The following is a 27,430-nucleotide window of genomic DNA, read 5'->3' on the forward strand; positions in this document are numbered from 1 at the left end:
ATGAATAACTGCAATTACCTCCGAAAGTGATTACTGATTTCCACAAAACCAGCACTCTCTGAAATCTCTCAAAAGGGAACATGGATCCCCTCACCCAAATTTTCTAAATTGGAAATTAATGTGCCTTACTTGAATAGCAAACTCAGTTAAGAATAAAAATAGGAGCTGGAAGTCTATGTAGCTCAGATGTAGAGTATTTGTAAGAGGCTCTGGGTTCAATCCCCAGAATACTGCAAATCAAACCAAACCAACGAAGGCACACACAAACGAGAGATCTGAAGATGGCTCAGAAACTTGCCAGTCATGAAGATTAACAAGTTGAGGTGCCTGCCCTTAGCCTCCTGCCTTTTCTATACTGACACAAGAGCTACAGGTCTAGTTTTAATGTTTAAAATACAGGATGTTATAAAACCACCTCAGTAAAGTGTTAGACCACATAATCATAAAGGATCCTCACCTATGCCACACTCATTCTCCTCAGGAAGAACAGCGTCGTCAAAGTTTCCTTCCCTGTGGAGTGATTGCCTTGTACCAGGAACATGTTTCTCAGTCCATGTGCCACTGTGGTCACTTTTTGCAGTCAAGTCCCCCTCCCATTGTGGAGTAGATGGAGCTACATGGCAGGCAGCTGGAAGGACTGCTGTGTGGGAAGGACCCATTTGTGACTCTTGGCCAGTAATACATTTGGTGGTAGTTTTCAAGTTGTTCTCAGGTGCCTGCTGGTCAGAAGGACACTCCAATGCAGCATCTCTGATGGGCAGCATGTCATCAGTTTTAGCACCAGCATTTACTGCTGCCAGACAGTGACTACTGCTAGAGGAATGCTCAGCAGATGTCTGTTCTGGTCCTGTCAGACAGTTGGTCTCAGACAATTTGTCCGACACTGAGTTTGCATTCCTCTCTGAGTACTTTCTTGCAATACCACTAGCTGTGCTATTGTGTCCTGCTGCCTCTGCCTCTGCACTTCTGCTCTCCCTCTGAACAGAGGTCAGCAATGCCTTCCTTTCTTCTGAATTGAGATCTTGACCCGGGCAGTCCTTGCCATGTCTGTCTTCCTCTCCTATGCATGAAGCAGTACCTGGATGGCTTTGCCCTGCAGAGGGCTCACAGACTGGCAGCCTGTCATTCTCCCCTTTGGTGCTCACTGCCATCAAGGGGCCCACTTCTCTGACTATTGTGGATGGCCCAGGGCACTGACAGTTACTCTCAGCTATGAGACTGGGCATGGGTAGTTCACACTTACTTTGCTTTGTAGTCAAATGATCACCATTTCCTTCTGGGTTGTGTGTGGCTGGCTGGCTCTCTTCATGTCTGCTTAGGCTAGAGCACATCAGCACACACTCTGTTGTGCTGGTGGAGATAATGGCAGCATCACTCAGATCTTCCCCTCTCACAGTGGTGCCCTGGTCTTCATCTGTAGGGACAGTACCAAGCATGACTGCTTCACGTCCTTCAGAGGTGCTTGTGGAAATCATAGCAGTGTCACCCGTCTCCTCTACTGGTATGACTGCTTCCTGAGGGACAGCACTGGACACAGAGCCTTCACAGTCTTCCACTGAACTTGTTGAGATAACCGCGTTCCCATCGGTAACAGATGGTGCATTTTCACTTACACCAGAGACAGAGGCTTCACAGTCTTCCGCTATGCTGGTAGAAATGAGAGCACATTCATCCTTTTCTTCCTTACTGGTTGAGGCAAGAGGACTTTCAGCTTCAGCATGATGAGCACTAGGCATAGGTACCTCAAAGTCCTCAGTGCTTACCAAGACTGGACCTGCAGTGCTTTCCTCAACTGCTGCAACTGGCTGCTCGCTCTTAGCACATGTGACGGTAACTGCGCTGGAAATAGGAACTTCGAATTCTTCCCCTATGCTTGTGGAAATCATGGCACACTCATCCTTCTCTTCACTTCTGGTAGCACAAGTGAGTTGGCTCTCATCACCTGAAATTGCACTGGGCATAGGAGCCTCAAATCCTTCCATGTGTATTCTCGTGTCTTCTGTATTTTCTTCAGTGCTCAGAGGACACAAATGCCCTCTTCTCACATCTATTGTTGCACTTATCTGAAGGGTGCAGTCATTTGTACTGGTAGAAATCATCAAGCCATTGCCTTGACTTTTACTCCCAGCTAAGCTGTCCTTGTTGGAAACATCAGAACTGGCTGTAGAAGCCATAAGGCCATCACAGTCTTCACTTTCTACAGAAGTGATGACACCTTCATCTTTTCCCCTGGGTGATGTGTGGCCGACTTCATATTCTGGAACTGCACCAGACACGAGAACATCATCACTGCCCCTCACCAACCCAGTGGAAATAGTTGTATCTTCCACTGTTTCCTTCTTGTTAAGCTGACTATCACTATGATGAAAAGTTGCACTAGCCACAGGGCCTTCGCTACCACCTAGAACTGGAGGCCCAGCACTGTTCCCTGTAAAGGCACTGGTCACACTGCTTTCCACAATCCCTTTGGCACTGGAGCAGATATCAGTGTCTTTGATTTCCTTCTCTGCACCACTCACACTATCAACATTACTGTCATTTGTATTCACAGTGGTCGCCCCAGCCTCAGCGTCCACATGTTCCATTGTAGGGCCAATCTGAGCACCCCCTTCTGCACTCTCACAAACTAACATTCCTTCACTTTCTTCTATCCCCGTGCAAGTCGAAGCATGGCCGGTTTCATTTCCTCTTCCAGTACTAGTCACAACACCCTCACCTTCATCATCCTCTTCTTTTGCACCTGTGCTGGTCACAATGTCTTCGTCATCGCAGGGACCAGCAGCCACCAAAGGTATGTTTGTAATGTCTTTGGCCTCTGTGCTATCCATTGCACTCTCCGCATTCTCTTCTGTTTCAGAACTTATGGCACAGCGTTCACTGCTGTCTTCTGAGCCTGTGCAGTTTGCTGACCCTTCCCCCTCTTCTTCAGTAATGCCTGTGCTGGTGACTGCACTCTCACCTTCTGTACCATCATTTGCAGAACCATCTCCTTGGATGGCACTTGCCTCGCAAGGCTTATCACCATTTACTTGGACCACATCTGCACCTGTAACTACCCGTTGTTCTGGGGTTCCCACTCCAGTTACCAAGGAGAAGATGAAGCTATCACTTCTTCCTTTGGCTTCAGTACATGTCACAGTGCCTTCTGTTTCTTTTTTAGAACCAACGCGTGTCCTATTTTCCTGGGACCCAACAACATCTTCACTGCTCACAGACCCTGCTCTTATTTCTGTGCCAGCACTTGTAACAGCCCCATCACTTTCAACTTCACCAGTAAAAGTAGCAGTCCCCTCAACTGTACACGAAGAACCATCACACTTTTCCTCAGAGCCTGCACTGGTTACTGCATCATCTTTTTCCTCTGTTGCAACACTGTTCACACTGGCTTCAGTTTGAACTGTATGAGCTACCAAGGGGTCTGCCACTCTGTCTTCTGATTCAGCAACAGTACACTCTCCACTTTCTCCTTCCTTGGAACTTGTGAGCAAAGTCTCACTTTCAGCAAATCCTTCTGTGACAACACCCCTACCCTCTTCAGCTGCAGCAAAAACAGTGCACTCACTGGCTTCTGCCCCAACCTGAAGGGGATGGTTTCTAGGGCTTGCACCCATTATGAAGCCTTCATCTGCCTCAATACTTGTACAAGGTAAGGTCATCCCCTTCTCTCCTGTTTCAGATGAAGTGGTGGTTGCATCCCCAGCCTTGATGGGATTTAACATGATGCCTTTGTCCTTCCCTTCAGTACTAGTAGCAATGAAAGCTTTGTCTCGTCTACCAGATCCTGCCGCCACCCTCTCCATTTTCCCATGCCTTTGCTGTGACACAGAAGCAGTATCACGCGTAGCACTGGTATCTACCTCATTGTCTTCAGTCTTCCTTTCCACATCAGTTGGTATTTGTTTACTTTCGTCTGGATCTCTGTTATGCTTACGTTTGACTGTTTCAGCTTCCTTTCTTGTACTCAGGTCTACTACATTCTCAACAGCAGCACTGTCCTGTTTTATATCAGGCTCGATATTCAGATCACTCTCTTTTTTGGCTGTGCCCATCAAGTTCCTTTGCTTGCTAATGTTCTTATTTTCTCCACTCATGCCCGTTGACTTGCCAGCAAGAGGTATACTTGCTTTGCTTTCTTTACTGTGCAGCAATGTGGTCTGGCCATCTTCAGGAAGGTGCCTTTTGCTACTGGTGTTTGCTTTTGATGGCATATCTGCTGTGGAGCCTTCACTACTTTCTTTGCTGCCGCTTGTCTTATGGACTTCTGACTTCTTAATCGTCAAACTTTGGATAGGGCTATCATAATTATTTACAAGGGAGGTGCCAGCTGTGCCACCTTCCGGAATCATTTCTCTGTCAACTACAGGAACTGTACTTGAGTCATGATATTCTTTCTGAGGTACAACAGCGGAGCCTGAGGATGATGAGAGGTCTGAGTCTGTAGAGCATTCCAAAGAAGCATCCCCTTGAGTGCCACATTCTTCGGTGGCTCTGGATGTGCCTTTCAAATTCTTCTGCATCCTCTCATTTTCTGACGGGGCCCTAGAGAGCACTCTCCGACTCCCTTCGGAGTCTACATTTATGTCATGGGCTCCTCGCTGAACTGGCTCTCTCTCCCTAGTTGGTTTTGTTGTAGCACTTTGAATATGCACTTTCTTGGTCAAGGTGCTTTTATGGTCAGTATGCTTTTCAGAATTGCTAGTAACTGCTAGTCCACGCCCTGATTTACAGGTCACAGCTGCTGGTTTTGAATCTATCATGGAAGTTCTTAACTCATCCTTTAAAACCCCAGCAGCAGCTTTATGTTTTGTAACATTTTCAAAGTCAATGTCTTGCTGAGAACTATTACTGATGTCTTGGGTTTTAGAATGTTCAGAGACATTTTCTGCAGTTGCCTCAGAATCAATTTCCATTGGTTCTTGTTCAGGGATGGATGTGGTTTCACTGCTCTTTTTGGTTCTCTGCAGGGAGGAACTACTGGCAGGGCCTAAACTGGTTGCTGCTAACTTATCTTCCTTGGCCATTTCCTGCGATATGCTTCCTCTTCGGTTTTCACACAATCTTTTGCTTAATTTCTTTTCTATGACTGAGCCGTTTCCTTTGCCCTTTTCATGACTGCTGTCAACTTCTTTACCATCCTTGTCATCTGGTTTATTTTCTTCTTTTTTTTTCATGTCTTTACTACTGTGCTTTAAGCCTCTGCTTCTGTGCCCATCGGAGAACCTCCTCTCAGGTTTGGAGGAGGTTGAGTCTTTATCGGTCTTATGCTTCTCTTTTACCAGTGGTAACTTAGTTTTGTGCCCAGAGTCCTTCTGAGCACCATGTGCTGAAGGTGTAGCATTCTCCGGTGCAGGGTCAATGACAGCTTCTTCTGAAGATCTGTCTTCAAGTTTGGACTTGCGTTGCCTTTCTGGGTCATTATCTTCTGTATTCTTCTCTTTATCAGGCTTTGAAGCTGCCACCTGTTTTGTGACACCTTCTTGAGATTCTGTTTCAGCAACTTTTATTTGTTTACCTTGACCTTTTGATTTAGACTTTAACACAAGCTTCTCTTCCAACAAGCTCTTCATTTTTCGCCTCTCTTTATGAATCTCTTCAGGCTTTAAACTGCTATCGGCATTAGTGGAGTCTGTCTCACACTTCTCTTCAGAACAGCTCTCACTTCTTTTCTGCAATGGAACACTGTGCTGCTTGGAGCTTACATCCTTCTGAAGTTTAGAGTCACTTGACCTTCTCGACTTGTGCTCTGCCTTGGCTTTTTCAGATGGCAGGTGCCTCTCCTTTTTGCTATCTTTACGTGCATGCTCATCTGTTTTTATAGCGTACTCAGAAACTGGCCTTCCGTCTCTACCCAACACTGACAACTTCCTTTCATTCCTGTGCTTACTTTTACGTTCAGCTTTATCATCTGAAGAAAGCTTGGTTTGTTGACTTTGCTTCTGAGTATTTTCCTCTACTTTTAAACCTTTTTCAGAAGAGTGAAGTTCAGTCTCATCACCTGCTTTATGTATCCCATCACCTTTGTATCTGTGTTTTGAAGACAATTTTTCTTCTGATTGAGCTTTCTCCTTCTCAGGTTTCTCCTTGGTGGACTTTGCCTCTTTTTTAGGCAGGCCTTTCCCATGAGTTTCAGGTTCATCTTTCTTTTGATACTTTTCATTTTTAAGGGTGCTTTTCTGTTTCTGGGGTTCATCCATGTTAATTTCTAAGCGTTCTGTTTGCTTTTTTACATCTCTTGTATCGGTTTCTTCAGGAGCTCCTTCCATTACAACAGGGGTGGATGTCCGTCGCTTATGTTCTCTTTCGACCTTCGACTCAGTTTTGTTTTCCTCAGCTGAATGCAGAGATTCTGAAAGCCTCCGGGCAGGCTTACTTGATTCACCTTTTCCATGAGCATGCTTCAGGTCCTTGGAGGAGGCCTTTTCTTTTTCACAGTGCTGTCAGAAAAGATAGGGTTCCTATGAGACACATGTTATACATAAGCTTACTATTAGGTACACTTATTATGTGAGCTCTGGAATATCCGAGACAAATTCATCTGCTCCACAGATAATGCAGCCTATGGTAGGTATTAGACACCACTAAGCTCAAACTCACTGCAATATAAGTGTCTAGATGATCACACTAAGTCTTGCATTCTTCCCAGCTTTACAGAACAGTTATTCCACCTAGCCGACCCATGCACTTAGAAAATTCTATAAATGACTATAGCTCACCAATACCCAATAGTTCTTAATAAATGCAAGCTAAGGAACAGTCTGGTGTTTTTCAATATAAAAATACACATGCCGATGAAGTAAAGGTTTATTTTTAAATCTAGAAACCCAAATCACTTATAGAAGCCATGTGACTATTTGTATAATACTCTATTTATAAAATATATAAATATTTTATAATATTTGGATGTACTATACATACAAACTGAGTAACAGTGTAAGCATATACATGTGACATAAGCATATACACATATATATGTTCATGTGTTCTGGGCAGATGTTGGGGAAGCATGGACAGTACTTAAATTTTCCTTGTTACCCCAGTTTTGAAACTTAGAACATTAACATGTAAAACTTTATGAGATAATTTCCATAAAAAAGTCACAAAAGCAAGTTACACATCTAAATATATGCATTAACATATAAGGATGTATGCCTAAATACAACTCCAATTTTTAAATAAAGAAATTTACTGGTTATTAACAATTACTAAGTCATTAGTGTCTCTATTCCAGAAACATCATGAGTTAGTTAGCTATAGAATTATGGATATGTTTATACAAATAAAAGATTTAAACTCAGTTAAAGCCAAAATCTGTTCCAAGAGAATAACTGAACACAGGGAATAAATGTATTCAATATATCTATTTTCCAATTTTTTTTTAAATCCCAAGACAAGGTTTCTCTGTGTAGACCTGGCTGTCCTGGAACTCAGAGATTTGCCTGCCTCTGCCTCCTGGGAGGAAAGTGTGACATTAGAGTGCTAGGATTAAAGGGTGTACCACCACAACCAAGTTTATTTTTAACAATTTAAAATGAGCACATTTTGGACACAACCTTAGTGTCAAATACAAGCTAGTGCCTAAGTAAATAAGAATGCATCCATTCAGTATGACAACGGTCAATCATTGAAAAATTATGAAGCCTATGAGGTAACACAAGGTGAGCAAATTCTTAATTTTTTTTGGTTAGAGTAGTTTTCCTCCCAAAGACTATGTGTATGTAGACAGGAAACCAAAGAGATAAAGTAGAAGACCTATTATGGGGATTTTAGTTTTCTCTCCTCTTTCTTCTTACTGACAATTTTGTTATTGCTATATATAAGAAACAGGATAAAGAAGGTACAGAAACAGTTTCTTACCTAGACCAAACAAAATCATATGCATCGACTCATCACAACAAGGAATTCAGGTCAGAATGGGACGAGGCTTAAGGTGAACAGAGTGGTTTTAAGACATCACACAGAAAAGATCGTACTACGCTGTTTCACTGCAAAGGAACATGAATAACCCACCCGTAACAAAACGGCAGGTGACAAGGGTCTCATTAAGACGTACCTCACTTGTTTTGAGGGCTTCTTTGGACTCTTCCTCAGTCTGCTGTTTCTTTTTGGAATTCTCATCAACATTCCTGAGAGGGGAGTAAATCAAATATGAATTTCTAATCTGAATCTAAGAATCTCACAAGAAAGTTGAAAGAAAGTCTTCTCTTTGCCATGACTTCTCCCTTCATTGGTGGAGGACGGTCACACTTTAATTTAAACCCCACTCTTAGTCATCAGAGAGCACAAGCCAATCCAACTGTGGCATGAGGTGCTCCTGGTCTAAAGGGAAACATGCTACAAGGGCAATCCCTAATGTGCTGCACTGTGAACACTACATCTGCTACGCAGACATTTGAAAGCCCAACCATCTTTTCAGTAAGCAGGGAGGCCTTTATGATTCAGAGCAAGATGAACAGGATACAATAAATCTGAGAACTGACATCTCTCTGAGCTCTGTAAATCTACTTATCTTGAAGTTTATGATTAATTTACATAATTGCAATGATGGGCTGGAGAGAGAGCGCTCAATGACTAAAATCATCTGCTGCTCTTTCAAAAGCTCTGGGTTTGGGTCCCAGCACCCACATGGCAGCTCACAACCACTTTTAACTCCAGTTCCAGAGCATGCAACACCAACTCTTGGTCTCCATAGGCTCCTGCATATATGTGGTAGAGATAAATGCTTATGTATACACATAACACATAAAATAATAAAAAAGTAAACTAAAAAAAGGATTGTAATTTAATACAACAGTAAAACTGTAGGCCATGGTTCACATCACATCATAGCTACTTTCAAGAGTCTCTCTGCCTTTGTAATTTTTAAACAATTAGAAATGACAATACAGTGTTTAAAAAATTAAAAGAACCCGACTTTATGTGAAGGGGAAAAATGATGGGATGATGTTAAAAAAAAAAAGGTGCTGAAAAGACTGGTGAACAGATGCACTCACTGTTAGTAAGTGGTTACCACGGACCCAGACAAGATACTTCTCCAAGTACTTCCTGGGGCCCTTAAACTCAATTCTCTGATACTCAGTAGAAACTTCATGCTTATGTCTGTATATTTCTGGAGTAGAATCTAAAGTTTCTGTCAGATTCTCACAAAATTAATTAAAATATTACTTTAAAATACTATATTCTTAACACAATGAAGGCCATTATAAACACACGGTAACATCTATAATCAAGGTGAGACTTTCATTTTCTTTCTTTAATCCAACAGATTGTTGTTTTCTTTATTCTGTTTTTCTGTACGATCTCCCCCCCCCACTACAATTACTTCCTATTACAAAGTAGTAAAAATTATTCCCATGGGTGCATCCACTTCCGTTTTTCAATTAAGAATGTCAAGGTCAGCAAGATGGCCCAGCAGGTAAAGCTGCTTCCTGCCAAGACAAGTGACCCACACAGAATAATGTGCCCCCAAAAAGCCACAGTTGCCAAATAAAAACCTAGACCAGGTATGAGATCCCTCCCCTCAAGTTTTTGGCTGGGAGGAGGTCTCAGAGACTCCCAGCACAATATAGGCTATTGCCACCAATCTTATTGGTCACCATAACTTGATGGTATGATCCTATTACCGACATCAACACACACCTTGGTCATAGGACATGGAGAAATCAAGCTGGTGCTACTCTAAAAGCGTCCTCCCTGCTGGTTAGATTTCATAGTTGCCAGAGGGTTAAGCAGGCTCCTGGGGATGGAGTGAGTCATCAGCAGTCCTAAAGTTGTGGACCTGGTGAGCTACAATAATGACCAGCATGGCAAGACATGCTCGTAGGTGCAATACTGGGAAGAATGTCATGGATGCCACTAATCATTCTGCTGGATTGAAGGCCTGATCTATAAAAAGAAACACACGCCTAGTACTATAAATCTGACTTAAAAAATGCATAATTGGGGAGCTCATAGGACCCAGGGGTGAACACACTACCGTTACTCTGCTAAATAGATAAAATACCAACGTGCCCTACAAATTTTTATCTCTAAAAAAGCCAGATGTGCTGGCATACACCTTTAATTCCAGTACTGGAGAGGCTGAGGCAGAAAGACCTCTGTGAGTTCAAGGCCATCCTGGTCTACACAGGCAGTTCCAGGGCTATTTCTATACCTACAGATTAGTGCAACTCTCAGACTGCAACAGAGATGTTTCTCTGCACAAAAACGGTAGTTAACACAAAAACTCACAGCCCATCAAAATGCAGAGACTAAGTAAAGAGGACTTTTTTTTTTTTTTTTTTTTAAATGGGGAGACAGGGTCTCTTTCTAGAGCCCTGGTTGTCCTGAAACTCTCTATTGAAGACCTAGCTGGCCTCAAACTCACAGAGATTCCACTGCCCATTCCTCTTAAGTGCAGGGATTAATGGTGGGCACCACCATGCCTGGTTATTTTTTAAGACAGCCTATGACCACTTTCAATGCCCTCTTCTGGAAGCACACCACTAATGTGACAATTAGAACACAACAGACAAAAATGTACCTTGAATCTTTTCTTCTCCTTTTGCTTAAGGCTACTTTTTTCTCTAGAACTTTCCGTTCTTTAAGGACTTCTTTAATTCTTGGGGTTTTCAGTTCCAAAGTCTTGGTTGATGAGTCTTCTAGGTCCACACTACTTTTCCCTAGAAATACACACACACACACACACACACACACACACACACACACAATAAGTAGATAAATAAATAAGCTTGGCTTTAGAAGACAGTTTTGTGACAGTGCTACATTCACTTTTCACTAAGGTTTTATAATTACTTTAAAGCACAAAATAGCTTTGACTGGATCTCAATTTCTGCTAGGAAAAACAGATCTCAATTTTGTTGTTGTTACTCTGCCAAATAAATGTCAACATACTCCCCAGGATCAAAGAGAGGAGCAGAAAAGCAAAGGGAAAAGCAAAGATGACATCAGGTGCAGTCTAGTTGTGCGTTCTTCACCAGAAATGCTCACTTTTATCCACTACTTCAGGATAAATTACTTCCACACTGAGGAACAGATCACGCTATGCTATATGCATATGTCACAAGCAATATGAGACTAACTACAAGATGACTGTGTTTATAATGTACTCTCAAATAGCAGCAATATCTGCTATACCTTGGCTCTTCACTTTGGAAGATTTTGTCTTCTCTGCTTTCTGTTTTCGTTTTTCCTCAAGTTTCTCTCTATTGATTCGTCTTCTCAAAAGTCTCTCTTCTTTTTCTTTAGCCTAAAACCATAAAATTGCCTGACAAATTATCAGGGAAAAACAAAGACATTCTGAGAGAACATATGTGAGAAAAAACTGAGAGTGCCTCTTGGAGGTAGCGATCTGGCCCAGCAAACGAGGCCTTGGGTATAACTGCCAAGTATTCAAAGTTCCCCCAGCTAACTCAGTTTTAGTTTGCTCTTCTGATGTTCTTACACATCAATGGGATACACACATACATAAGGCTAACAAGATGGCTCAGGGGTTAAAAGCACTTGTTGTTCTTATAGAGGACCCAGGATCAGTTCCCAGCACCTACATGATAGCTAAGAACCATCACTAACTCCAGTTCCAGGGGATTCAACACCTTCTAAATTCTGCAGTCACTAGGTACACAGATATACACACAGGCAAAACATACACATAAATCTTAAAAAAAAAGTAGACATACACTAAGTGTATGTACGTACGGCTACGATTGCTCTATTTGGGAAGCTACCAGATGATAGAAGACACAGATAAGAAAACTTTTAATTACTGTTTTAGAATGCCTTTGGTTTGAAAGGAAAGATATAACTCTGAGAAAAGGTGATTTAACAAACTAGTTGTTACAACAAAAAAGGGGGAAAAGCTATAAAAATATGAATATCAAGCTTAAGTGGGTAAGCCCCTCACAGTTTTTCAGTTATTCCTAAAGGAACAGTTGAAATGCAGATTTAAGAGACAGGTAAATTCTACACCAATCTGTCTTGGTGGTTATATTCCTGGGTCTAAGCTGTGGCCTTGGGACTTTCTAAGGGCAGAATCTCAGTTAGGGAGAGTTTACAATAATTTTGTTATTCTTACCACCCCTTTCTGCCTCAGAGCTCACAGCCAAAATTTCAAAAATCCTAAGCAGGCGCACAGCTCCTATCCAATAGCCTCTCTAAGAAAGAAGTCTAGAAGGAAAACTAGCTAGCAATCACATTTTTGTAGTGCTTTCTGCAACATCCCTCTTTATCTTGAAATATTTTCATATTTTAATGTTTCTTAAATTGTAAGCCATTTAAAAACGAATGAATTTTGCTTTAAAAGCTATCATTAATTGAATAATACTTGATAGAAGCATTTTCAAACCAGGAAATCAATGGACTGCATTTTCCCCAAAATATACTTGTTGCACACTGTATCTTTATATAAAATGAGGATTTTCATAATATGCTGCATTTTTTCACTTGTTAGTAACAATGATACAATCACCTTTGTGTCTAGTCTATGCAGTTCCATGGCAAGCTCCCTGAGGGCAAGGCCATGTCTGCTCCGTGCAAACTGGTACCTTGGGCAGAATACTACTCAAATTTTGTCAACCAGGTGCAGCAGGTTAAATCACAACAGTTCTGAACCTGGGCATTGCAATCCCTTTGAGGGTTCAACAATCCTTTCATGGGGGTCTCATATCAGATACCCTGCATATTAGATATTTACATTACAATTCATAACAGTAGCAAAATTATAGTTATGATGTAGCAGTTAAATAATTTTATGCTTGGGAGTCTCCACAATATGAGGAACTGCATCAAAGGGTCACAGCACTAGGAAGGTAGAGCCACTGTTAAATCAGCAAGGGAGGGAACTTAACTTACGATGGACTGGCGCCGTTGTTCTACTGTGAGTTCATCATCAGAATCACTGTAGTACTTTGAGTAAAGGTAAGGTTTGTGAACATAAGCATGCCGTACACTTTTGGCTTTCCCATCACCAGACTCAGTGGTTTGAGTTTTTGCTTTATTCTGCTTGTTTTTCTCTTCATCTGGAAAGAATTCAATATAAAGAGTGAGTGCTTCTGTTAACCAGCAACAGCATCAACATGTCACATAAGCAGCAAAAAACACCAATATACTTTAAGTATATTTAAAGGTCCAAAGGGGTGTCTATCTAAGAAAATTCAGAAGTTGACATCTTAAAAAACTATAATTCACCTCACATATAAAGACAGACCAAGAAAAATGAGATACTGTAAGAACTTGTTTTATTAAAAACAAACAAACAAAAAAAAAAAACTGAAGACAAAAGTTGCAAAGAACTGATTTGAAAGAAGAGCAAGTCACAAGCAAGGCACTCAGAACCGAGGCTCCACTCTGTCCCTGGAGTAGCGTGCTTTTGCAGGCTCAACACGGAAGCCAAGTAAACACTTCATGGGACTGACTACTGCTAGGCCTTTACATGATTATGATCTGCTGGGAAGTTAGTGGATGGTGTGCAGGTCTAAGCTGAAGTTTCCCTTTACTGTTTATGCCATTTTGGCTTATTAACTCAGGAATTCTCTTAGTCAAAGCTGCTGGAGCCACCCTAGCCTTTTGCTCCTCCTAGTTATTTCAGACAATGTATTTTTGACAAGTAGTTAATTCTTATTTGTCAGAGGACATGAGAGGAATGTCTTTGTCACTGCTGAGGAAATTCACCTGAAGGTGCACTTTAAAGCACACTTGAGATCTCATGTCTATCTGTCTCCTTGGCTGTCCTGGAACTCATTATGTACACCAGACTGGCCTTGGCTATGGAGAACAAAGTTTTACAGTAACTTGTACAGGGCTGATTAGACAGACAACCTTACAGCTCAGGCAGAGGCCAGTCTTGCAATCACAAGGTAGCAGGTTTTTGTTATGCCACACTCTGTTAAGAAGTAGCCACACTAGACAGAACACAAATAATGCTTAATAGAAACATCACAGAGATACTGAGAAAAGTGCATTACCATCTGATGTAATCTCTCCTTCTTCCATGCTATCAGACATGACAACGTCCTCCTCTGTGTCTTCCTCAAAAGATGAAAGATCACTGGTGTGGACAGAGCTAACTGTGATGTCAGTGAGACCATCCACATCAGAATCCATCAAAGAGCAATCTTAAAGAAGAAAATGAAACAAAGTAAACAACTAGAAATAAGAACATATTTAAAACCTAAACCCTATACATTAAAAATTCCCTGCTTTAAACAGATGTCAAAGAAATTAGCTTTCAGAAAGGCTATCTTAATAAAATACAAAGGTAAAACAGTAACTTGCAAAAATAACTATTAATTTGTAATGTGCAGATATGCACAAATGTAAATTTTTAATAACCGATTATTACTACCTAGTATTTTGAAGATCAGCATATATAACTTAAGTTGCTTGGAACCGTGTGAATAAATGATAACACAAGTTACAGAGTTTATAGTTTTTCTGTTAATTTTCATTGTGAATAGATACATATGTATAGTAACAAAGTTGTAAATACTTATTTCCTCTCTTCCCCCCAGCCCAAATGAAACTTGATTATTTAGCCCAGGCTGGCCTGGATCCTGTAATCAGCATGCTCAGTGCTGGGCTTTTTGTTGTATGCCACCACGCCCAGCTTATTATTTTATAATTTTGTAAGTTTGATATGGAAGCATCAAAACAGATCATTAAAATTCAAAGCCAAATGTGACACTGTCACTCTTCCTCTAAGGACATTCTGCTCTTGAAAGCAGCATGGACGTGTGTACGCACCTTCTTTCGTGCCCTCGGCAGTCCTGGCTCTGCTGTTGATCTTCTCAGAAGGAGGCTTCATGCTATCCACTTCTCTGTCCTTTGATTGCTTCTCATCTTTCACTTTCTGTGTATCTTCGCTCCTTTTGGAGTGATCAATTTTTTTTTCAGTCTTTTCCTTCTTTTCTTTCTTTCTTTCTCCTTTCTCATTACTGTCTGGTTTCTTTTCTGCTTTGTCCACTGATTTATATTTTTGGTCACTGCTTTCCTGCTGAGCATCCTTACTTGGTACAAGTAAGCTATTCTCTTTCATGTGATTTTTAGCTTCTTCCACTGAACAAGAGAGATCGCTAGGTTCTTCTGACTTGGGAGCAGTTTCTATCCCCTCGGCTCCAGAATCAGGAGTAGCCTTTTCTCTATCAGCCCCATCCTCAGAGCCTCTCTCCCTGTCAGTGCTGGCGTCAGTGCTAGGCTGAGATGAGAGTTTTCTGAGCACTCTCTCATTGGTCTTGGCATTTGACATTTCTGTTGAAGCTCGAGCAGCATGAGCTTCTTGGTTAAGAGAAGTTATGGTTTCCAAGATTGACATGGCATCACTGGCCACATTAGCACTGGGCCCAGGAGCAGGAACACCTTCAAGGAGAAGATAAGACGTGAAATAAATTTATGCAAAAAAGTACATCCTTCTACTTTATCCACACAACACACCACTGTTGCAAGCTGTGCAGAAATGCATGTTCCTGTAGGTTTTCAAGTACAGTACTGATATGCAAACTCAGAAATTTCTGTCTCCTGAGCACAGTGTTTAAAGGAAAGACACCAACACATCTGAGAACATTCCAGTTGTGAGAAGAATGCCTTCATTATTCCAGTTACTTACTCTCTTACAGTGAGCATGCACACATAAACTCTCTCCCCCACCCCCTAAGACAGGGTTTCTCTGTAGCTTTGGAGTCTGTGCTGAAACTAGCTCTTGTAAACCAGGTTGGCCTCGAACTCACAGAGATCCACCTGCCTCTGCCTCCTGAGTGCTGGGATTAAAAGTGTGTGCTACTACTGCCCAACTCATAAACTCATTACTATTAAAATGCTTTTTAAATTTAATTTCAAAAAAGAAATGTCATGCCAGTTGAGGAATATTGAAATATTGAAATGGAGCAAGGTGTCAGAACACCAAATTTCCCTACCTAGGCAATCAGATCAAGAAGAACACAGGGACTGACAAGATTAAACCAAAGCACCTTGGGTAATGACAGAAGAGTCCGGCTTCTCATCGTCAGGAACTGTGTTGCCAGCTGCTTCCTCTTTGTGATTCAGTGTGGCCAGAAACTCATGCACAGCCTTTTCCACCTGAGGCCTGAATGTATGGTTGATCTTGGGATCTACTACCTGTGAAATAATTCGGTCGATACCAGACTCCAGCATTCCTGATCTAAAACATGGGTAATTCACAGAGAGGTAAAGAAATAATTTTATATTATTTGCATAAATTATCTTAAATAATTAGTATCTATTATAAATACGTTCAACCTTCAATAGTCTATTCGGGAAGTTTACCACAGCAGTGGTTTTAAAGACATCTGTAAACTCTCCAGCAATGCACCACTGATGGAAAAACTGAAACATATAAAAGGTGTTGGAAGTAGCTTCAGCACTACAGAACACAAGGGAGGTGGAGCATCCATCAACCTCCATCTCTGGGACACAAGAGCACCTCGCGACTGATGAGTTCCAGGGCTAAAGTAAATCTCTTGACTTTGAAACTTTCTTTTTTTAAAAATAGAAAATATAAACTTTTTATAAGTCTTAGAGTTTCCAGTTAAAGTGAAGAATATACACAAAGTATAATTTCATCAAATTAAGGAAGAAGAAACAAGAAAAGCAAAAATAAAACTCAAGATGTCTGGCTTTCTTTTTATTACCTTCCTGCTATAAAACAGAATGATTTAGTTGTTCAAGAGGCAGGTTATGAATGTCTTCTACATAAAAGGCACCATGCTGGCCACCAAGCAGCTACAAACCAGACCTGGGCCCTACGCTGGTTAAAGATACAGGCACAACTAAAATACAAGGGGCTAGGCATGAACTTATACCATGTACTGTAAGGGATTATTGCCTATGTAAGTTGAGAATATTCCACTAGGAGAAGACATTTGAACTGAGTCCTGATACATATATATAGAAGAGGAAGGGAGGAAGGAGGCTCCAAGTTAAAGAAACATCACAGAAGACAGACAGAGCAGTGACACAAGCAGTACTCTTATAAAATGAGATCTGAGTAAAATGGACTTAAGAACACATTTCCCCCTAGAATGCACTAGGAGGAATTAGTACCCAGGACACTGTTGGAAACTGAGGTACTAGTCACCTCCTGCTTCTTGGCCTCCATCTTTCTGGATAGAACGGGTGAGGTGTTTATCCCTAAACTGTCAAATGCTGTTTCTAAGTGCACCTGTCAGAAGTGAGGGTGGACTGGATTCTCAATCCCGGAGGCTCTGAACAACCATGTGTTACTATAATTTTATTTATGTGGGACATAAAGAAAAATGAGCTGATATGCAGCAAAGTAGGTTACCTGCTTTTTAAAGTTCCAAGATTAAAAAACAGAACACAAATCCTGAAAACAGTGTTGTATCTTAAAGGTGTCTTTTTTGTCCCCCTTAAAGGTGACTTGCAAATGTAGCAGAAAGAATTGAAGCCAGCCTGGTTTACAGAGTAAGTTCCAGGACAGGCTCTAAAGCTACAGAGAAACCCTGTCACGAAAAATTTAAAATAAATAAATAAATGTTTTGTTGTAGGGCATACGTACAAAGGTATAAAATTCAATTATAAAATCCACTAAACCCAAAATACTGTTTCAGGCTGTCTTCTCTGTTTGCCTATGTTTTGGTTTTTTGTCTTGTAAACAAAATACACCTAAATTTAGTCTTCCTTCCCATGGAGATCAACTTTGATCTTACATTAAAATGGGGTCCAGAGCTATTGATCCACTGCTCTGTTGGCTCATTGCCTTACGGTAGTCCCTAGCTGCCTAGTCAGAAGGAAAGTCTCAGCCCTCGGGCCATAAGTAAAGTCAACAGATACATTTCCAGCTAAAGCTACTTCCCTGCAAGCCTGGTATTATAGTGCATGCCAATAATGTCAGCTATTTAGGAGACTGAGCCATAATAATCCCATATTTACTACCTGCCTGAGCAACAGGAAAAAAATCAGGGTAAGAGTTCAAGACCAGCCTGGGCGAATTTGAAGAACTTTTCTCAAAATAAAAAAAAAAAACAAAAGAAGGCTGAAGCCAGGCATGTAATCCCAGCACTCCAGTTCCAGGTCAGTCTAGGCTACATATAGACTTTGAGACATGACTACATGAGGCACAAGTAATAAAAATTCAGAGAGAGAAATTGGGGCTCAACCTGAAGGTCAGAAAAGCAAAACAGCCAGCCATTGGCTCTTACATCAACCTCAGTACGAAATGGTGATCCTGCCTCCAAGAATCTGAGAATGAGACCAAGAGCAGTTTCCCCCCATCTTAGAATCCTCTCTAGAGCTGGGATTAAAGGCATGTACCACTGGGATTAAAGGCATGCACTGCCTGGTTTCTATGGCAACTAGTGTGGCTACTGGGATTAAAGGTGTTAACCACTACCTTGTCTGTAAGGCTGACCAGTGGGGCTGTTTTACTCGTTCATCTTCAGGCAAGCTTTATTTATTAAAAAACAAATGAAATGCCACTACAACTACATATTGAGACCCTTTTTTTAAAAAAAGTAATTCAGTGACAGAATGCTTATTTTGTATGTATGATGACCTGCATTCAACCTCTATTACTGAAAAAAAATAAGTACATACATAAATCAAATCAAATTCTTCTCTTTTAAAATTCTGTCAAGATCATTATAGAAAACTATACAACATTTCAGATTCTGCACCATAAATGAATATATAAACAGAATAAGAATTTCCTTCCTCCTGAATCAAAAGATAAGCTACTATGCTAATCCATCTTAAGTTGCTGATAGTAGGCCATTTTGTTCTACAGAAATGACAAACTGCAATGGTTTAACCTTAGTCAATCAGCTGAACACTTTCTCCAGTGTGTTTATGAAAACCTGCTTCAGATTACAGTTGTTTATAAGGTTAGTTTATCCATACAGTATTAATTTGCAAACAACTAAAGAATCCTTTTCTAAGCCAGGTGTAGAGGTGCAAGCCTTTAATCCTGGTACTCAGGAGGCAGAGGCAGGAAAGTCTCTGTATGTTTGAGAAAAGTCAGGTCTACAGAGTGAGTCTGAGGACAGACAGCCAGAGTTACAAAATGAGACCCTTTTGTAAAACAAAAACACAAGCAAAACAGAAAAACACAAACAAAACAAAACAAATCCTTCTCTAAGAAAAAGAAAAACTTTAATATACGATTATCACTAACATAAAACTTTGCAAATGGGGCAAGCAAGATATTTCAGGAGTGAAAAGCACTCCCTATGTAAGTCCAAGGACCTGAATTCAATGCCTGGATTCCATAGTGGAAGGGACAGAAATTACTCCCAAACTTTTTCTTTGACCTCCATACCCAGAGGATAACAAGAGGAAATTTAACAGAAGTCTTAGGAAGAATAGCATTTAAGTTTTCCAGAGTTCAGCCATTCTCCTTCCCAGTCTCCAGTCTAGAGAAAGGCAGCTCACTACTCAGGGAAGACAGCACCAGTGTTCACCACTGTCATAATCATTGGCTTCTTGACCTTTTACCAACACCAAACTGTGGTAAAGATATTATTGGTACTAGAACTGTAAGTGATTTTCACATTTCCCTCACCTAAAAAACAAAAAAAGACAGCTTCCTTATCTTACAGATTTGAACATTAAAGTAACGAAGCAATGCAATCACGTGTGAGAAGGGCAGCAGCTAGAATGCTAAGAGAGCCCTGTACTATCAGCAGCACGGCATGTAAATGTGAGTCAGGCACCACAGCTATCCCCTCCTCCCCATTGCTCTGCTACTTTGCTTACTGTTCTACTTTGTGGAAATAAAGGGCCTTCTTGGCCTGTCACTCAAAAGACTTCTAGCATCTTCTTTTCAGGAAACAGCTTTGATTTTTTTACCAACAGGTATTATTAAGCAGCCTTCTGATGGCATCTTTTGATGTCACCTGGACTCTTTTACAGGTGCTTTTAAAACACAGACAACAAAGCCAGTGCTATTTCCTTTTCTCATACACAGGGCGACAGTCTAAGCTCCTAACTCCAGGTTTCTAGTATTACCTGGTGCTAAATGGACTTTTTGGTGAATTTTTATTTCTGGGATTCCTGGGGCTTGGAACTATCACACTACATGGGCTTGAGCTAGATTGCTCACCTGTTTAAAGCCATGTTTTATAAATGTTCTTGGATATAAATATTTGTCAGAGCAGGAAGAATAGGTACTCTTTAAACAATTGGGATAGAACATCTTTTTGTCTTAGCAAATATTTATATTCAAAAACAAGTAAAAAGTTGTAAATCAAGTTTGTTCTTTTTAAAACATAAATATTCCAGACTTTAAAAAATATTGCAGCTTTTTAGTCTTTGTTTCTTGTGCTGATGCAAAAATATTTTCTTTTGGCGACATCCTATATATTTAGAAGACAAAACACCTACAAACAAGGGATTTTTTTTTAACTTCAGGGTTCTATCATGTTCTATTTGCTAAATAAGAAAGTTGTCATGAAAGTCACTGTCTATTAATATTTACATAGAGATTTTTCTTGGACAAATTTTCTTTTAAGCCATGCTATTTCTTTTCTTGAATGCTTAAGTACCACTACAATAAAAGAAAAGAGTTAGAATCTGTAGGAGAAAAATGAACTGATGAGGCCATTCTCCAAAATTATGCTGGACCAAGTCACATCAACCTCCCCAAACTGTCAGCATCAGAACAATGTACTTCTGCTGGTTTTCAGACAAGGTAAGGAGAAGAATTTTAAACTGAGATGTGCACTCTAACTCAGACTTACTTCAGAACTTGCTGTCGGATATTGTTTCTCAGTTGGTTCTTATTAAGGTGTGGACTCCAGGTATGAGTAGCCAAGTGGTTTGCAACAAAGTTGTCAACTCTCTGCCTCAGATTCTGATAGGCAGGCTAGAAAGAAAAACAACAACAGCAAAAACCCCATAAATTCCAGAAACCATTAATTAATATTAATTAATTAAAATATTGATAACCATTTCAGAAATTTTAGTGTACTTAATAGGCCTAAGGCTTCTTAATAGTGTGGATGGAAAGCTTCTCAGTCATAACTTTCAAATAGTGCCTATTTTGTCTAAGACAAACTGTTTGAAAATAAAGTAAGACAAAGACTTTTTTTTGTAGACAAAAGACTAGAAACAAGACAAAAATGCTAATGTTGGAGTATTGGAAACAAAGAAAGGCACCAAAGCCCAGGAAAGAAGCCTTGATTGAGAATGTGACATTTGACCTGGAAAATTGGTTCAAAGTTACATGATGTAACTAGGGAGGAGAACAGCCTTCTTTGTGGACAGAAGAAAATAACAAGGGGACTAGAAAAAATACAATGTCAGAAGTATTAGGGAACCCTATATTGATAGTCTAATTTTGTTGGTGAAGAGAACACAAAGGGCAACAGAAATGAAGTTGAAAACACAGACTGGGACCTGGTGCTTACACAAAGAGGTTTGAAAGCAGAAATTCATTATAAATATGAGCACAGTGATTCCATACCTGAGCATAACACAACTCACCTGGCAAAGTATGCAATAACTAAAACAATCAAAGTCTGTGATGGTAATATATCAGGTAAAAGTTATGGACTCAAGAGAAATTACTCAGGGACAGACAGCTGAACTATAACCCAAATCTGATGTAAAAGTAGGTCTCAAGCAGGAGTGATTATAAACTCTCTTCCCCAAAGGGGGCATTTGTCTAAAGCACTTTAGATCATGAGGAGAGGGCAAGGATGCTACTGACTATTCCACACAGCTCAGGACAGATCCTACAAGAACTAGTCTGCTCAAAAGGCACAGTGTCTAGGGCTCAGAACCCCTATCCCTGCCTTCCCCCAAAAGAAGGAAGAGCTGGGCGGTGGTGGTGCACGCCTTTAATCCAGCACTTAGAAGGCAGAAGCAGGCAGATCTCTGTGAGTTCGAGGACAGCCTGGTCTACAAGAGCTATTTCCAGGACAGACACCAGAACTACACAGAGAAACCCTGTCTCGGGGGGGAAAAAAAAAACCCTATTTAAGAAATAGTTGTAAGGACAGTGGTGGTGTACACCTTTAATCCCAGTACTTAGAAGGCAGAGGCAGGTGGATCTCTTGAGTTCGAGGCCAACCTAATCTACAGAGCGAGTTCCAGGACAGCCAGGTCTACAAAGAAATCACCTCAAAAAAATCAAAACCAACCAACCAACCAAATAAATAAAAAAAGAAAGAAGTGGTCCTCACTTAGTAAGTTAGTCCCTTCACCTACTCATTCAGGGTTATCTTTCCTTTATCAGCCTTTTTTTTTCTTCAATATAGGTAGGTGACCTAGAATGATTTTTAAGAAAAATAGCACAGTATCACCCTGTGCCACTTCTCCCTCTCTCCTTTAAAAGCATATATGCCAGCAGCCAATTTTCATACTCCCATTCCCTCTACTTGTCCATCTGACAAAGCTCTCACCTTCAGAGCTCACTGGAACACAGGTCATTCTGACACCACAAATACCATACAGCCATTCTTTCCCAGTTCCTGCCATCTTCTTCTTTTTTCCCTTTTTTAAATATTTATTTATTTATTCATTATGGATACAATATTCTGTCTGTGTGTATGTCTGCAGGCTAGAAGAGGGCACCAGACCTCATTACAGATGGTTGTGAGCCACCATGTCGTTGCCGGGAATTGAACTCAGGACCTTTGGAAGAGCAGGCAATGCTCTTAACCACTGAGACATCTCTCCAGCGCCCCCTGCCATCTTCTATACATACCACCATTCACCAGTTCTTGCAGGGCACTGTATTGCCGTGCAGCCCTGCTCTTGTCCACACGGCTCAGCAGGTAAGTGATGAATAAGTAGGTAACTACCGTCCAACAGATCAAAGGGCCTTGCCTTAAGAGATGCTCTTTCCTCACTTTCAATTTCAGACTTTCGCTGTTGTCTACTTTCTCTTTCAGTTGCTCAGTTATTTACGTATGCCCCGCTGCACTCAGTTTAAATCAACCTGAAAATGTCTTTCTCCCTAACGTTTATAATGTGTATTTTTTCTTTTAACAAATGTTTATTAAACTTGAATTATTTAGCTTTTCAGACCCCTCAAAAGAAATTCTAATTTCAACTCCACCAAAGGAAAGTTTTTCTGGTTTCTGAGATTTTCCTATTAGCAGAGCATGATGGTACAGGTCTGTAATCTCAAGGCTGAGGCAGGAGGATGGCAATTTCAAGGTCTACTTGGGCTACATACTGAATTCAGGCCAGCCTGTGCTCCATGGCAGATCCTGCCTTAAATTTAAAGTCAACGGGCTCTTGTGATGAGCAAAATCTACAGATGCCAGCCGGCCGAAGCTGCAGCTTGGGAGGATGTCCAGAACTATTCCCTACCACCTTTTCCACACCCATGCTCCAAGGCTTCTCAATGGCTGATATTCCTGCCTATCCAAGCCTAACTCACGTCCATCTTCCAAGAGAGTGTGTTAACTTTTCTAACGCTAGTGTTATCAAAACATTTGTTCAAAGTAGATCATCAATTATCATCTCATCTAAAATATAAGTCAGATCATGACCTTTTGCTCGAACTCACTAATAACTTCTCAGTACTAGAAATCCCCCCACCCAAACAATTAAGCTGAGACACAAAATTGACTAGCATGGTGGAGGGGGAGCTGGCTTTCCTCTCTCAGCAGTTCTGCCTCGGGTCTTCTGCACTCCCTCTGCTCTAGGGTTGGAAGGCATCCACTTTTCCAGTCCTTTCAAGGACAGCTCACACAGTATCTTAACTGAAAGATTACCCAGAACAGAACAGTAAGCCTCCTCATGCTTTTCTTGCTTTATTCTTTTGTACAGAGCTGATTACATACTACTTACTGTTTATTTCTCTGCTGGGAAAGCTGTCAAACAGCAGGGTTCTCATTTACTGCTATATTCCCAGCTTCTAAGGAATGCCTGGTACATAAGGTTTGATCAGAGAATGAACTAATTGATCAGGAGCCATTCCTAATTGAGAAAGGATCAAAAAACTGCCTTTGTCACTAATAAGAAGAGAAGCTCTATTTTCTTGCTCCATCAACTCCTCTAGGACAGAACGATGGGCTACTTGACCGTCCCTCCTCTCTCTCCAGCTGGTAATCAATAAGAAGGGAGCAAAATGGCTTCCAGCCACACACCTTGACTCAACATCTGAAGACTGGTTGTCTAGATGGAGAAGCTTTACTGGTATAGGTGGATTTTGGAGTTGCCCAAGGTCCAGCCTCTTCAGGAATGACAGTCAATCTGATCTGCCACAGAACAGTCTTGTTAGTTAAGGACCACTGATGACTGCAGGAGCACCGAGGAGGACTATATTATACAGCTCCAGGAATGGCAGTAGACAGTGGCACATCTCATCCTGGTGCAGACACACTAGGGTGGACAGTCTTTCTTGGACAGCACCTGAAAGCTATTATCAAATGTCTTGACTCTTACACAGGTATGACTGACAATCCACTGACTGTTAACAGCCTATACACTACAGGTGGGGAAGACTGTTAGGGTGAAAGCAGGACAGTCTTTTAGGTACGATTGTGAAGAATACCATACTTTACATGAGCGGCAGATGAGATTCAAGAGTTCTATTAAAATAATAATAGTCCTTTATATGACTAGGGACTAGTATCTCTATTTTGGCTTACTCATTGTATTGTAAAAATGTGACATTCCTAAGAAGCATACTTTTTCTTTTTTACAAATTAGAAAAAAGTAGAAATGTGACTTAATCACAAATATTTTAAATTAAACCAGCAAAATTGTTATCTAGGGGAGAGGAAGAAAAGAGAGGGATAGAAAGAAGGCAGAAGTCAGGCTGGAAGACGGAAAAAGTCATTATAGGAATTTCCAGTAACTATGCCCTCCTGTGTCCACTTTCTGGGCAGAGGATGTCATTTCAGGTCTGCCCTTAACTAGCTTCATGCTTCTCTTATTTAGAGAAGAATGTTCTGTGGTGTCTCAGCTCTCTATCCTCAGCACAAGGCCGAACCACGTGTAATCATCTAGAATCACTTTAATGCGAGCATTTAAAGAGAAGGGCCTAGCTTTTCTTAGACTGCCATACCAACTATTCTTCCCCAAGGATTATCTTAATAATCTACTTTTGAGAGTTTTGGGAGGAATACAGCAGGCATGCAATAGTAACAATGAATGGAAATAGTATACATAAAAGGTTGAATTATAAAGACTGCATCTCCTTCATCAGTATATTAAAACTTAATTTCTATATCCAATATACACAATGACAACACAGATACACAGGCTTCTGAGACCATCAAAGTGTAATATCCACTTGCTGCTCACAAACCACTAGCTTTATATGCAGAAATATTTACCTGATCATGTCATTAGACATAATTTTCCCATTAAAGTATTGTTCAAAGGGCAATAGCAATGACTTTAAAATACGGCTGATAGTTCCTCAGTAAGGTAACATTATATTTCCTATACACACCCCAATAAACTAAAGTCCCCACCTCCAGCATCGTAGGAAATGGGCCCAGGACCAGAATCCTTGGAGGAGAAGATATCCTCAGGTACTTAGGAGGAATTTTTCTAGAGGAGATGGCACAACTGTGTACAGTCCATCTCAAAGGCCCAGGATCTGCAGGTGCTGTAAACACCCGCCTTTTAAGGAAACTACGTTTTTCTGACCTGTCAGTCTGGTGGGGGGGGGGGGGACCAAAAACCAAACCAAAACAAAACAAAAAAAAAAAACTTCCATCATCACAACTCCAATCATATGAACCCAACCACTTTGAAGCAAAACCCAATAAATACACTAAACGCTAAACAAAACCAAAGGAAGGTAACTAAAAGCCCGCACTAGGAAGCAACATGTCTCCCTTCACCTGCTTCCAGACACACTCCCTAGCTCTTCCCTATCTACACTGATCGCTCCTTCCTGCACTCTCGGGTCACTCTGCCAAGATGACAGTTTACTTGCCCCAGCTAAAGCACCTTTCTGTGACAGTACTGGGTTCCTCCGTTCCTCTTCTTTTTGGACGGGGAACTTTTTTTGCTTCTTCTGGCCTCACCGTCCTCGCTCGCCTAACGCACCCTCGCCCCCGGCTTTCACTTCAGCATTTGCTGTCATTTCTTCTCCATGCTTTCCCTACGGAATGGCTCCAATCTATCTCCATCTCTCTCTGCCTCTTCTCATCTTAGCAAACTGACTTGACCTACTAAATCAGGCAGTCATTGCTAGAGATCAAACGACATATCCCAACCCACTTTTCTGTCTGCCCAGGTTTGCCTCCCTACAACCGCGTCTTTACTAGACCTCCCCGCCAACATTCATCAAAACACCTTGCAAATTACTCCATTACCACTTTACGATTTTTGCAAACGCCAAATTTGTGGCGTTTACAACCGAAGAAACTTTAGGGGGGGCAAAAAGCAACTTGGGTGCAAAGTTAATAGAGCGATAAATCACAAGAAATGAACACCAAACCGAGTCCCGTTTGCCCTAATGCTTCCAAACCAGTGTCTCTAAGAAGCATGACTTGGTCTCGCTTACCAAGCGGTGTAATCGTGGAGGCCAAGCAGTACCTGACACATAGTAGGTACTCAAGGAACACTAGCCTAGGAAAGGAACACAAGGGCACGGGAATGAATGAACATTCCAAGCCTTGCAGAGTGCACGGCGCACCGCCTCAGGACGGAGGGCGGCTGCAAAGGAAGCCCTGTGAGCGAGACAGTCCCGAGGGTCCGGTCTGGGGACGCCGCTCCCCGTGCCACCCGCCGTCCCGGCCCCGCACCTTGGTGTCCACGTCGGCCAGGCAGTCCCTGCGGAACTGGTCGAAGAGACCCTGGCTCTTGAGGTGGTTCACGATCATGGCCACGAGCTGCGGGTCCCCGGCGCCGGCTCCCGCGCCGCCCGGCCCGCTCGCTCCGGGACCAGCCCCAGGGCCCGGCGGCGGCGGTGGAGGCTGTGGCTGAGGCGGCGGCGGTGGAGGCGCGGGCGGAGGAGGCTGCGGCTGCGGGTTGGTGGCCATGGCGGCCCGGGCCGTGGAGCGCGCGAGCCCAGGCGGGCAGGCGCTTCGGGGGAGGCGGCTACACAGGTCCCGCCGCCTGAGGGAAGCCAACGGGATGTTGTTACGGAACCAGCGGATCCACAGCTACCCCGGAAGTGAAAAGGAACTGAGGGAAAGGAGGAAAAGGCGGTGACGGCGGCGCCTAATGTCTGGCTACGGGAGCCGCCGAGGTCCAATTCCAGCCGAGGCGAGGCGCGCGCGCCCTCGCGTGGCTGAGCCGGGCTGGAGCTGGCTGTGGTGGCTTCCGCGTCAGTTCAGAGTAGACCAGAGGGAGGCGTTGCCCTGGTTTTACCTGAGCGACTGCCAGTCCCGTCGCTCTTGTCCCTTTTTCTCCAGGTGGTGGAGACTCGTAGGCGTTTATATTGCGAGCCGTACCTGGGACTGCGGGCGAACTCTCGGAGGAGTCTAGGATTCTGTCCATCTTCTTTCCAGAAGGATGAATTTAGGATCTTCCCTTTTCTGTTCCCCCA

General features: G+C 41.9%; 1 protein-coding gene across 3 annotated transcripts in view; it reads right to left on the reverse strand.

Annotated features, from left to right (window-relative positions):
* Bod1l1 (biorientation of chromosomes in cell division 1 like 1) overlaps nucleotides 1-27,042 on the reverse strand; it is a 54,865-nt gene extending 27,823 nt beyond the window's left edge. For all 3 annotated transcript variants that reach the window (XM_041636627.1, XM_041636628.1, XM_041636626.1), the window contains exons 1-10: nucleotides 26,685-27,042; nucleotides 20,703-20,827; nucleotides 15,957-16,147; nucleotides 14,737-15,348; nucleotides 13,959-14,108; nucleotides 12,847-13,013; nucleotides 11,134-11,245; nucleotides 10,520-10,658; nucleotides 8,051-8,123; nucleotides 458-6,434 (exon numbers count right to left, since the gene is read on the reverse strand). In XM_041636627.1, the coding sequence (XP_041492561.1) occupies nucleotides 458-6,434; nucleotides 8,051-8,123; nucleotides 10,520-10,658; nucleotides 11,134-11,245; nucleotides 12,847-13,013; nucleotides 13,959-14,108; nucleotides 14,737-15,348; nucleotides 15,957-16,147; nucleotides 20,703-20,827; nucleotides 26,685-26,921 (7,783 nt within the window). In that variant the 5' untranslated portion in view covers nucleotides 26,922-27,042. The remainder of the gene's footprint in view (nucleotides 1-457; nucleotides 6,435-8,050; nucleotides 8,124-10,519; nucleotides 10,659-11,133; nucleotides 11,246-12,846; nucleotides 13,014-13,958; nucleotides 14,109-14,736; nucleotides 15,349-15,956; nucleotides 16,148-20,702; nucleotides 20,828-26,684) is intronic.
* Between the last annotated feature and the right edge of the window lie 388 nt (nucleotides 27,043-27,430).

Source organism: Microtus oregoni, unplaced genomic scaffold, assembly GCF_018167655.1.
Source record: "Microtus oregoni isolate MIOR12 unplaced genomic scaffold, Mior012 000049F_ref0000343, whole genome shotgun sequence".
NCBI lineage: Eukaryota > Metazoa > Chordata > Mammalia > Rodentia > Cricetidae > Microtus > Microtus oregoni.